Below are 13,484 nucleotides of genomic sequence, written 5' to 3' on the forward strand. Positions count from 1 at the left end.
TAGATAATAATAAACGAATTTTTTCGTTAAATTTATATTGATTTTCCAAAATTACCAAAATTTCTTTTAATAATTTATCTTATTCATTTTTATTTCACTTTTTTTTTAATAAAGAAACTAAATTTCACTATCAGCTGTCTAATAGCCCTGACAGACGACAGCGCTAATATGCATTAGCGGGCTTAATTTACATTTATTTGCGCATTTGACCCATGTTAATGCAAGTTTGTAATGCACAAGAATCCCCTGCATTTGGTTGATTTTACTAAATTTGAGTAGGCAACACGGCTCAAAAATTGCCGATTTTTGCTATTTATTGACACTTTTGCTATCCATTTTTCCAATATTCTTAACTTTTTTGCACACTTTTTCCGCATTACAATCAATTATTGCTATTAATTTCACTCTATTTTCTTTTAACGTAGATAATAATAAATTATTTTTTTCGTTAAATTTATATTGATTTTCCAAAATTACCAAAATTTCTTTTAATAATTTATCTTATTCATTTTTGTTTCACTTTTTTTTCCCTAAAGAAACAAATTTCACTATCAGCTCTCTAAATGCACAAGCCTGCCGTCTGTCACCATAAAATTTCAATTCGCATTAGCGTTGCTTAAGGCGCATTAATTTTGCTCGTCTGTCAGGGCTATAATGCACAAGAATTCCGTGCATTTGGTTGATTTTACTAAATTTGAGTAGGCAACACTGCTCAAAAATGGCCAACTTTTGCTATTTTTTGATAGATGTCGCTAGAAATCTGCTGCTTCCCTTGCGTTTAGAGCATCAGAGGAAAGCAGTTTTATATTGTTAATTAAATTATGTGCAAGCATACATATTAACAAAAACAAATTTTCATATTTTTAGATGACAGAAAATAAACAACGCACAGTTTGCTATCCATTTTGCCCAATATTTTTAACTTTTTCGCATACTTTTCCGCATTACAATAAATTATTGCTTTTAATATCATTGTATTATCTTTTAACGTAGTTAATAATAAACGACTTTTTTCGTAAAATTTATATTGATTTTCCAAAAATTTCTATTAATAATTTATCTTATTCATTTTTATTTCACTTTTTTTAATAAATAAACAATTTTTACTATCAGCTGTCTAGGTGCACAAGACTGCCGTCTGTCACCATAATATTTCAAAGCGCATTAGCGTTGCTTAAGGCGCATTAATTTTGTTCGTCTGTCGGCTATTACTCCCGTCTTGTAGAGCCCCATCTCTGTAACATTTTCTGCAATTTTCAATTAAATGGGAGAAAGCGCAAGTAAGAAAGGGAAAAAAGAACTTTGTTTTAAATTATCAATTGTTATTGCAAATGATATAATAGAGCTATTTTATGCTTTTATTTGTAAAATAACGGAAAGTTTGTTAGAGCTGTAAATAATTTTACATTTTACATATTAGTGGCATCACCACTCTCCCTCATCTCTCTACCTTCAATTCTATTGTCAACTCTTCTGTCGTCCTACTGTCGTTGGCAAATATAGGAATATATTGAAGATAGCGAGAGCGACAACTGTCGGTTTGCAGTCGTGTAGTCGGCCAGCTGTCAAAAGAACTGTGTCCTTAAGATCGTGTGTATTTTATTATTTGTCGGATGTCGCTTGCAGTCTGTCGCGCTCTATGTGTTCAGCACTTCAACGCTTTGTCTATTATTACATGAAGCAACTTTTGTTGCGGCAACTCTTGGTTTATAGGTAATGGGGCGACGAGGAGAGGAGAATCGCGCCGAGTTTCCAGTGTTCAGCAACTCGCTTTGTGTTCTTATTCGTAAGTTCGTGCTCTGAACACATAACGACGACAGATGACAAACGACATCTGTCAAATATTACACACGTTCTTATGGACACTTATTTTGACGACGACACGAAAACACGACTGTAGGCCGACAGTTGTCATTCTCGCTAATTCCTATTTGCCAACGACAGTAGAATGAAGAAGAAAGATGAGGAAGAGTGGTGATGCCACTAATATGTAAAATTATTCACAGCTCTTACAAACTTGACGTTATTTTACAAATAAAAGCATAAAATAGCTCTATTTTATCATTTGTAATAACATTTGAAGCATCGCCTCGAATAACGTTGTAAGTGCCATCGGCTATGAATGGCACTTACAACGTTATTCGAGGCGATGATTCAATTGATAATTTAAAACAAAAATATATACCTATTTACTTATTTTTTGCATAAAAAATTTAACTTTGAACAAAATATTAAAATTTCATTGAAGTGCAAGGTATTAGTATGGCCACAACGAAATTGTGTACATGCAAAATGGACAGCTGCGTTGTTTTGTGTACTTGCGTTGTTTTGTTTTCATTTCACTTTCGTACTCTCGTTTGTCGTTTGTCGTCTGTCGTCGTTATGTGTTCAGTACATCGCTGCGACGTTTTTCGCCATTCGTGTTCTTTTTTTCGTGGTACATAGTTGCATTTGCGTATATTTTTTTGAAATTAATATTTTGAATATATTTAAAAAATTTAATTTCATCTTTTGGTAAGTAATTTGCAAATATGTATACAGATATACATAATATAATATAAATATTTTAGAAAATGGAGTATGACGAAAAAATCGAATCAATTAAAGATATTGTGAAATGTATGGAGAAAGCCATACAAATTGATTCAGACGATAGTGAAAAGGGTGATATATGTGAAAGTCTGTCATAAAATCTTTGTTCTAATTTTGAATTAATATATGTGATAGAGTCACCCAAATACCTATAAGGAAAAAAAAACGACAATGGGTTAAAGTAAAGTGAAAGAGAATGCGAAAAAAAATCGAACAGAGTTGCGCAACACAAGTTGCGACAGCAAAAGAGAATCGCCCGAGAATTAGCAACAAAAGTTGCTTCGTGTAATAACAGACTTTCTCACTTGCAATTGAAAAACAGTTGCAATTGTAACAGTGTTGGTGAACAGCTGGAAAAGTTTCAATGTGTTTGTGCAATCTATTATCTCCGTCTTGCAGGGAAAGTGGTCGTTCCTCGTTTTCTATTACTAAACGTTGTCAACTGACAAAGTTCAGGAGATTTTGACGTTTAGCTATTGCTCTCTCATTTTCATTGAGAGACGAGATTTGCATCTCTATATCTCTGATTGATATTTTATATTGAAATGAAGACAAATATTTAGCCATTAAAAAAATTAGAAAAATACATATGTATGTTTATTCGCAATTTTTTGAAATTTTCATCGTATAGCTTAGTACGCAGCTCTCAAGAAACGTAAAAACTTCATATAAAAAAACGCTTAAGAAACGGTCCAGAAACGTTCCTGCGATAAAGTTACTTGTGCTAGTACGCAGCTCTTAAGAAAGCTAGTACTAATTTTTAATACTTTTTTTCAATAAAATGTGAATATGGCAAACCTGGTTTTGCGAAGAAACATCAAATCAACAATTGTTTCTTGCAGGAAATTCGAAGTAATCGTCAAATTCATCCTAAATTAGTTGAAATCATTATTATAAAGTATGTTCCATTTTGAAATGTTGTATAAAACCAACCAATCATCAACAACATTCCTTAAATCTCAATGAAAATATTTGTGTTACCATACACATACATACATACATACATACGCACAAAGTTTGTTTACTTTGTTTATTCTCTCTTGCTCTTCTAGTGTGGATCATTCACAATGCGTAACCAGCTGTCAAAATTACTTGAGAAATAATGTATATTTGTTCTTGAGCAATTACTTGAGAGCTGCGTACCAACCTTATTACGAAAGATGTACATATTTCATGGTTTGTCTAAATGTGGTATTTTTTGTTGCTTATAAATGCGTAAGCTATGGAGCACATCTCTTATAGCCCTGACAGACGACAGCGCTAATATGCATTAGCGGGCTTAATTTACATTTATTTGCGCATTTGACCCATGTTAATGCAAGTTTGTAATGCACAAGAACTCCGTGCATTTGGTTGAATTTACTAAATTTGAGTAGGCAACACTGCTCAAAAATGGCCGATTTTTGCCATTTATTGACAGATGTCGCACTTTTGCTATCCATTTTTCCAATATTCTTAACTTTTTTGCACACTTTTTCCGCATTACAATCAATTATTGCTATTAATTTCACTCTTTTAACGTAGATAAAGCTTAGTAGCAGCTCTTAAGAAACGTAAAAACTTCATATAAAAAAACGCTTAAGAAACGGTCAAGAAACTTTCCTGCGATAAATTTACTTGTGCTAGTACGCAGCTCTCAAGAGATCTAGTTAGTACTAATTTTTAATACTTTTTTTCAATAAAATGTGAATATGGCAAACCTGGTTTGCGAAGAAACATCAAATTAACAATTGTTTCTTGAAGGGAATTCGAAGTAATCGTCAAATTCATTCTAAATTAGTTGAGATCATTATTATGAAATATATTCCATTTTGAAATGTTGTATAAAACCTACCAATCATCAACAACATTTCTTAAATCTCAATGAAAATATTTATGTTACCATACACTGTGTATGATACACATATATACATACATGCATACATACATACTATTAAACACAAAGTTTATTTTCTTTGTTTATTCTCTTTTGGTCTTCTAATGTGATCATTCACAATGCGTAACCAGCTGTCAAAATTACTTGAGAAATAATGTATTTTTTTTTCTTGAGCAATTACTTGAGAGCTGCGTACCAACCTTAATAATAATCGAATTTTTTCGTTAAATTTGTAATGGTTTTCCAAAATTACCAAAATTTCTATTAATAATTTTTCTTTTTCATTCTTATTTCACTTTTTTTCTAATAAATAAACAAATTTTACTATCAGCTGTCTAAATGCACAAGCCTACCGTCTGCCACCATAAAATTTCAACGTACATTAGGGTTGCTTAAAGCGCATTAATTTTTCTCGTCTGTCAGGGCTATAAGCTTTAGTTATATAATAAATAAATTTTATTGAAACCGTGAACCACTTCTCAGAAATTAAAATAAATTATATATATACGGCAACACAGTATCGTCTACTCCGTTTTGAGTCAATGTAACCCTGATAAGTAATTGTCATTGAATGTCAGAACGTATAAAAGAGCTTCCAGTTTTCACCTGCATATCATTTTTCCGTGTAAAGGCGGTTTTAAAATATATTTTAATTCTGAAATTAAATTACGTACTTTTGCCGGTTTAGCGTTTGTGATTCTTTAAACTGTTTGAAGCTAATCTTAGAAAATATGTCTAGTCGTGACGCAGCCACAAACCAACTAATCGACTATAAGAACAATTTGTCGGTAAGTGTTGTGCTAATATCGAGATAAGGGTTTTATGAAGTTAAAATCACCTAATTTTAAAAATCAATTAAAGTTTAGTTGGGGTTTCAGTGTATTCGTAGATTTTATGGAAGAATTTGTAGTTATACTTATCTAAACTTTTTTTTGTCGTTTTAACCCTTTAACTATGAATGTTAAAACTAAATTAAATATGTGTAGAATTTCCGTTATATTTTAAGTGTAGATTTTAGATAATTTTTTGAATTTTACATAATTATATTTAAATATGCATAACACTAGTTTTTATAACATCTAAGTTCCAATACACCATTGCTAATTTTTATTTCCCAAGCTTTAATTTAAGCTATTTAATGTACATGTATTTACGAAATTGGCCCCTTGTAAAATTTTTCTTTTTTAAAAAATGCGATATGTATTATCACAATGTGGCTCTAAAGCCCTAGGTGCGTCGTAAGACAGCCATTTTACCTATCTACATACATATATATACATATGTAGATACATATATATGTACATGTATTCTTATTTGAAAAGCGTAATAACTATTGCAAAAGAATCAATTTTCGCACCTTAATAGTTTATTTTGTACTTTGGTAGAGCTTCTCACAAATTCCTTTTAGATGTATAAGCTGATTTCTCTCGTGTTAATTGCTTGGAGCTATTTTCCATTAACAGTCTAATTATGACTTGCAATTTATGCATACAAACACTACACTACCATTCCATACTTAGTTATTCATTAATATATATAATTTTGATTTCATAAGAACAATCAATGAAATAATAAAAAGTGTATTCTTAACCTCCGTTTTTAACTTACAGCGGTTTTTACATATACGTATATACTATATATGTACATATGTAGGTGCTGCTGACTTTTGGTTTTTGAATTATTTACATTTAATGTTCAAAAATTTAAATTGTGTGTTTCTCCTTTTATATTCACTAGCACTTCATTTATTCGTTTATACCCATTTATTTTATATTAAACAGTGCAAAAATAACATTTATTCAATGTATAATAAATTCTTTTTGTTTCCACAATAACAAAAGTATTGCTTTCTAGCATATAAACAGTTTATATATTTTACAAAGTCACCAAAATAAATAAAGAAAACAAATAATGCCCCAAAGGCAGGAAGTAAATAGCACATTATTATTTTTTTCACGTAGAATTCCTTTCTGCATAGACGGCCGCGCTTCATAAATATACCCTGGTTGGACCAAAGGTCGTACTTCAAAAATTATCCCAAGATTTATCAAGAGAAACAAATTCTGAAACATTTTGCGTTACTAATCACAATATAATTAATTTGTATTGACCGTATAATCATTTTTTATTTATTTTTTTCTTTCGCCCACAATTAACGTTTACCTATAATAGCTCATGTGGCTTTTTGTTGTAGATGTGTTTGATATTTGTTAACGCCATATTTTCGCCGGGAAGATTTCTATATAATTACTATACATAGTAAATCCTCATAATATATGTACATATGTCTAGATTTCATAAATTTCAATCAGTGTTACCACTTTAGTTTTGGTAGTTAAGTTTGGTAGGCATAACGTCTTAAAATTTTTTTTATCAGAAGCGCTGAATTGCACTATTAGCACAGTAGATACAGTAATAAACCTTGGGTTTTGTTGACATACTATATGTATGCTAAATTTTAGGGCGTTGTGTAAAACTTTTTTATTCCTACTTTTGTGGTATTTGGGGTGTTGTGTTGACATTTAAGCTACATGCATATAAATTTTAAAGCTTTATGACCAACCATTTAATAAAATTTATGTAATGCAAGTTATTACTTTATTAAAATGATTATTTGAATTACTTTGCTTATTTGTTCAATACTAGTTAGATATTATTTGTTATTTGATGTTATATCAGTTATTGGGTTGTCGAAAAAGTCTTTTCGTATTACTAATAAAATTTTAATTATTTTTTTTTTATTTATAATAAATAAATTAACAAATATGTACCATTTTGGTCCACCACATTTTGCGATTTTTCCGCTAGAGACATTGTTCCATCAGTGTAAGTCGAAATTTCCAGAACGATAGCGAGCGAACCATTGTTGTGCTACACGTATTGATTCAGAATCGTCTCCGTAAACTTCAGAAATGTTATAATATATATCGAATTTCTTCTTTTCAATTTTTTTTCGGTTAAATGAGGTTTAAAATCTCACCTTTTCAACAACACAATGACACAATGTGATTGGTATCACTGGAGACATACGACTGTAACATCTATTAACAAAATACGAAAATACTTTTTCGACTACCCAATATTATTATTATTTTTTTGTGCAAGTGTTAAACTCGCTTTAAATAATTTCAAAATTTTGCATGCAAATGGATGCAGTCCTGGGTGGTGAGCTTTCGTTTGACATGTACCCTAGTAAAATAGCTATGTATATGTGAAATGTTTTTTGATGTCAGTTTTCAACATATTTTTATTTATGATACGTTTCTTTAAGTAACACGTTTATATCGATATATAAAAGAACATGAATATATTTCATAAAGAGCAGGCATATTAAACTAAAAACAGATTTAGTTGATTTTTCTTGTATAAAAATGCTATATGTGCAAAAGCACACTTTTTACCATATATATTGTAAAAAATACCTATTCAGATTTTAATGGCTATTTTAATAAGAAATATATTGGCTTCATGAATTTTGACCAGTTGCAGTCGTCGGGGTATAGAACTTTTCAACTTTGTGTGCGTTTTTGTTATTGCTCCATTCTTAAACAATAGGGGTACAGTATACTCTCGAAAAGTAAATTCTCAGAAAGTAAATAATCGCGGAAAAGTAAATCACCTTTAAGATTACACATGCACCTCGAAAAAGTAAATTTTTTAATTTACTTTTCAGAGAGTGTGATAAAAAATTCGAAACGAAGCAAGCAGCGTTTTTTACGATGTTGCAAAAACACTTACTCTCTTGTTTATCGCGTCTGTTTAGTAAATAAACTTTGAGATATGTACATATGTAAATGGTCAGAAAATATATTGCAAAAGAAAAAAAAAAACAAAAGAATATTCAAAATTTTTTCTCTTCATAATAAATACATATGTTTTTCATGTAAATCCATATGTTTTATTGAAGAAAATAAATGAATGAATTTTTTAAGTTTAAAAATGCATTTAATATTATAAAAACAGATAATTTATGTATATATGTATTTGGAAAAGTAAATTATTCGAAAAAGTAAATTACCCAAAATACCAATCGATTTACTTTTCGAGAGTATACTGTATTTAAATCGAACTTGTTAATCTGGTAGTTCGTTAGTTGATACTTCGTTAACCCTTTCGCGGACACACGAAATTTAGTAATTGTTATCAGAATGACAGATGCATTTATCTGGCTTATAAAACCGATAATTGAATTCCGATTTCAGTTTTGGGTTTGTGGTTTAGTGAATATTTAATTAACAAAAAAAAAAAACAAAACAAATCGAATTGGGACACTAACTTAAATCTGATTGCTTCTGCAGTGGCACACAATAAGCTACTACATATAAAACCAATGCAGTAGACGTCGCCTATGTCCGACGTGTTTATATACGATTTTTTTTCTATGTCGGCATATACCGACGTGTCCAATTTAAGCCATTCGTTGTGTCTGATTTTGCCGACGTGTCCGCGAAAGGGTTAAAACACTTAACTGTGAACATACTTTTTGCTGTACATCAGTAGTGTGTGTAAATTTTGTTTCAAAACAGCTGATTCAATTATATTAAATACTTACTTTTGAAAAATTTGTCAGAAACTAATTTGTCAGAAAATGTATTTTTTTTGCATTGAATTAAGTTAACTTTTGAGGCAATAACGCAAACAAACCAGCTGAGTGATGTTACCAAGTAACGAAAAAACTATCATGCTTGCCAGTCTGGTACTTCGTTTCTCGGTAAAACGATAATTTGTTAATTTTACAAAAACAAAACCAACGTAAAAAACTACCGAGTAACGACTAACGAATTAACAAAACTGGTCTGAATACCCCTAATGCCATATTTCAACAATTTTAAAGAATCGTACGGTCCTTGGCCGCATAAAATTCAAAAAAAAAAATAAACTAAGACATCGACGTTTTTCGACGCTTGAAGAGGTGGATGATACGTTCAGAATTAAGCAAAAGTGCTTCGATAATTAGTCCAAACGCATGCAAAAGTGTACAGATCTTAATGGAGAATCCCGAAATATAAAACGCAACCCTTGTTTAATAATCAGTTCTTCCAAAATGTTTACGGAAGAAGGCTGCATTCGCAGAAATCCTTTTAAAAAACGCAAACTTTTGTTAAGGGAATTTTTTGAAAGGGCCAATTTATCACAGGCGCATGAAAGTATCATTTTTACAGATGAAGAAATGTTCACTGTTGAAAAAGATTTAATAAGGGAAATGACAAAATCCAGGCAAAAACTTCCTGAGAAGCAAATAAAAAATGTTATTCCATGGTTTCCATCCAGGTTCTGTAATAGGAGTTAAAACTGGTGTTTTAGAAGGAGTGGTAAAACAGTAAGGCAAAAGAATTTTCAATAAAGAACATTGGATCTTCCACCAAAATTCTGCTCCAGCATTCGAGCAGCGTCGTCAATAGCAAAAGAAACTGTGCGTGCTGCTATTGATCAATGAAGATCAATGTCCGAATAATTTGAGGTTTTTGTGAAAGCAAAATGTGACTTTCGAATAAAATTTTTTTTATTTGTACATACATACATATGTCAGTCTTTCAGAAATGTAGTTTTATTTTGATGTATTCAAGTTTTTAGCTATGTGTCCAGAAGTTTTGCATTTATTGTTTAAGGGGCCTGTTAAATTTATGTACACGTATTAATAAAAATAATATCCAGATAAAACTAATTGGGTTTCCTGGTTTTTATATGCAAAAATTGCATGTTCAAATTACGCATAAATCTGTTTTAATTTAGTACAAGATATTACACTTAGTTCAAAGTGAAATAAGCAATAATGTCAGATTTCCTCATATATCCTTGTGTTCTTATGCAAGTGCACTCAATAATATAAACAGAAACCTGTTGAATATATACATACATCTACATATATACTCGTATGTCTTTGTTTAAAATACATGGTCATATGGTGAAACCTTTTTAAAAAATAATCAAATGTATTAAATTATATATACGATTATGTAAAACCTTATGTGGTATATTTTACTAGTCATAGTTGTATTGAATGCGCAAATCAAAGCCACAAAACGCACCTTCGAGTACTCTATATTTCATTGAAGCATGGCACAGTTTATATAAAAGTCAATGCACTTCATTCCACGATTGTAAAAACTGGTATGAAGTTATTTTCGTATAATCACATTGACTGCCAGTGGTGTATATATGTAAGTAGAAATGCTAGTGTATACTGCTGTTGTTGCTGCTACAACTATACTATAACTCCTTTCAAGTAGCTTAATGTGTATATTCACGAATTTGTTCGCGTCCGAGAACTGTTGAACTGTATACAGGGTATGTATGTTAAAATAGTTTTCTTCCGATATGGCTTGTAATAGATGCTATAGGACTTGCTTTGAGAAACACATGAACTTAATTACATAACATACCACACACTGTTAAAATTTTGCAGTTTTGGCATTGTCAATGCACGTATTGAAATTTCGAATGGAATCACGTCTTTATAAAATTACATACACATGTATGTAAGTATATATATAAGTACATGCCTGTGCGTGCTAAGTCGCAACGAAATTGGTATTACTAGAGCTAATTATTTGCATTTTGACGCATTTGCTTGAATTTGGCGAGAATGGTAAATTACCTAATTACGAAGCTATATTTAAAAGTTTAAATTTCAGAATACAACCTGTTTATCAACGGTGTAACCTTCGGCTGTTGTACAATTACATTTACAACTTTAAACAATTTGCATCATTTTCTGTACATACGTACATACATGCATATGTATATATTAATTAGTACATATTACAGTTAATTATAAATTTTGAACGAAGTAAAAATAATAAAACAATGTGTACACTGGACTGAGTTGCACCGAAGTTGATAAAGACAGCATTAAAATGTGATTAAAATGTGTGGTGAAATAAAATGAAATAATACAAAATTTTATAAGTTCAAATTCTCTATCGCACCAGCACTGTTGACGTTTATTAATTTTAAATTACTACAGTACACTATAAAATGCATATACATTAGGGTGATTCAAAAAAATTTTTTTTTTTTTTTTTCAATTGGTACTCGCAAAAATAGGTTCCTAGACACCTCTAAGAAAGCCTCTCCAAATATGAGATTTTAATTGTAACGGGAAGGTCCTCCGCCTAACGGTTTTCTATTTTTTCTTATTATCAGATAGAAAAATTTATATCTCGCTTCCAACTACTTGAAAAAATATCTTGTTAATTAGGTTTTGTAGGAAATTTAATGCTCTAAAATATGGTCTCTTATGATTTTTTCGTAAACCCAACCGTTTAAAAGATATTAACGGTTGAAATTTGACTATTTTTGGAAAAATTCTTTATTTCTTATTAATTTTATAACTCAATGAAAAAAAATTATTATGAATGATGAAACTCATAGTTTTGTAGGAAATTTACTGCTCTATAAAAATGGTCTACAGTAATTTTTCGATAAAGTTAAGCGTTTACGAGATATTCATCGTCAAAAATCAGTGCATATTAGGGTGGATCAAAAAAATAATTTTTTTTTTTTCGTTTGGTACTTTGAAAAATAGGTTCCTAAGCACCTCTAAGTTAGCCTCTCCATAAACCTATTCGTAATAACTTTTTTTCATTGAGTTATAAAATTATTAAGAAATAAAAAATTTTCCCAAAAATCATCAAATTTTAACTGTTAATATCTTTTAAACGGTTGGGTTTACAAAAAAATCATAAGAGACCATATTTTAGAGCATTCAATTTCCTACAAAACCTAATTAACAAGATATTTTTTCAAGTAGTTGGAAGCGAGATATAAATTTTTCTATCTGATAATAAGAAAAAATAGAAAACCGTTAGGCGGAGGACCTTCCCGTTACAATTAAAATCTCATATTTGGAGAGGCTTTCTTAGAGGTGTCTAGGAACCTATTTTTGCGAGTACCAATTGAAAAAAAAATAAAAAAAAATTTTTGAATCACCCTAATATACATACATATGTATGTATACTGTGGTGGAAATGGAGGCATTAATTGAGTATTAGATACGATCTAAAATATGAAAAAAAACATATACATATGTACATGATACATACTTATAAGTAATTTTCAGAATATCTTTGAGTTATTTCCAAATACGGGCATTTATTGTAAGTACATATATAGTGGCTTAAACAAGAAGCTAGAAAATGAGAATATTTGTTATAAGATTGTAATAAAATCGAAGTACCAATGTTTCGTTACATTTTTGCAATGAAAATAAAAGTTTACCTTAATAATTTACAAAAAAATTGCACAAACTTCAAGATTTATAAAGTTATTTCTGCAAGAGACCAAGTTAAAAAATATATAGTATACTTCTTTATAGATAACATTCTCCAGTACTTTTAAGTGAACTTTGTTTTAACGGCAACGCTTCTAGCCTTGAACTGATGAAAGATGAATGCAGAGCACAAAGTCAAAGCGAGATAGTGTATTTTAATATTGGATTTAAAATGCAAGCAAACAAACGTATGTTTGTACTTACATATGCATTTATACATATGTGTAGGTAGAGAATTATTACTCGGAGGACATATTCATAAATATGTAAATAGAAGGTTGGGTGTGCAACACCACTTCCTCTTATCTTAACGCTTGCAATGTATTATCTGAACATGTTATCTGCCAAAATAAGCAAAAAAGCATTGATATGGAGGTGGAAAAAATAAATTTTTATTTTTGATTTCAATCACAAATTTAAGCATTGTATAATGTATAAGTGTTTAATTTCGTGCATACGTATGTACAGTTGCGGTTAAAATAACAGTAGTATGCATAATGAAAAAAATAAAGAAAATGTCGATTTGTTATTTACTAAATTTTTACATTGCTTTTTATTTAGCAACTTTTGAAATTAATTAATTTTAATATAACGAGGTCCATTCCAAAGTAAAGAGGAATTTTTGAATCCAGCACCCCCTGGTGTCGCCATCTACATATGTATATGTCGACTAGTGCGTTACAATCTGCTATCGGAAATTCCACCGAAACTGCGTGAATTCATCAAAAATCAGCATTGAAATTC

General features: G+C 30.3%; 1 protein-coding gene across 2 annotated transcripts in view; it reads left to right on the forward strand.

Moving 5' to 3' along the window:
* Window positions 1-5,010: 5,010 nt before the first annotated feature.
* The window catches only part of LOC105227717 (catalase), a 39,158-nt gene continuing 30,684 nt past the window's right edge, over window positions 5,011-13,484 (forward strand). Inside the window, exon 1 of one of the 2 annotated variants that reach the window (XM_049458104.1) lies at window positions 5,011-5,256. In XM_049458104.1, coding sequence (XP_049314061.1) covers window positions 5,200-5,256 — 57 coding nt within the window. In that variant the 5' untranslated portion in view covers window positions 5,011-5,199. The remainder of the gene's footprint in view (window positions 5,257-13,484) is intronic. The other variant, XM_049458105.1, reaches the window with a different exon arrangement.

Source organism: Bactrocera dorsalis, chromosome 5 (genome assembly GCF_023373825.1).
Source record: "Bactrocera dorsalis isolate Fly_Bdor chromosome 5, ASM2337382v1, whole genome shotgun sequence".
In the NCBI taxonomy this organism is placed as follows: Eukaryota; Metazoa; Arthropoda; class Insecta; order Diptera; family Tephritidae; genus Bactrocera; species Bactrocera dorsalis.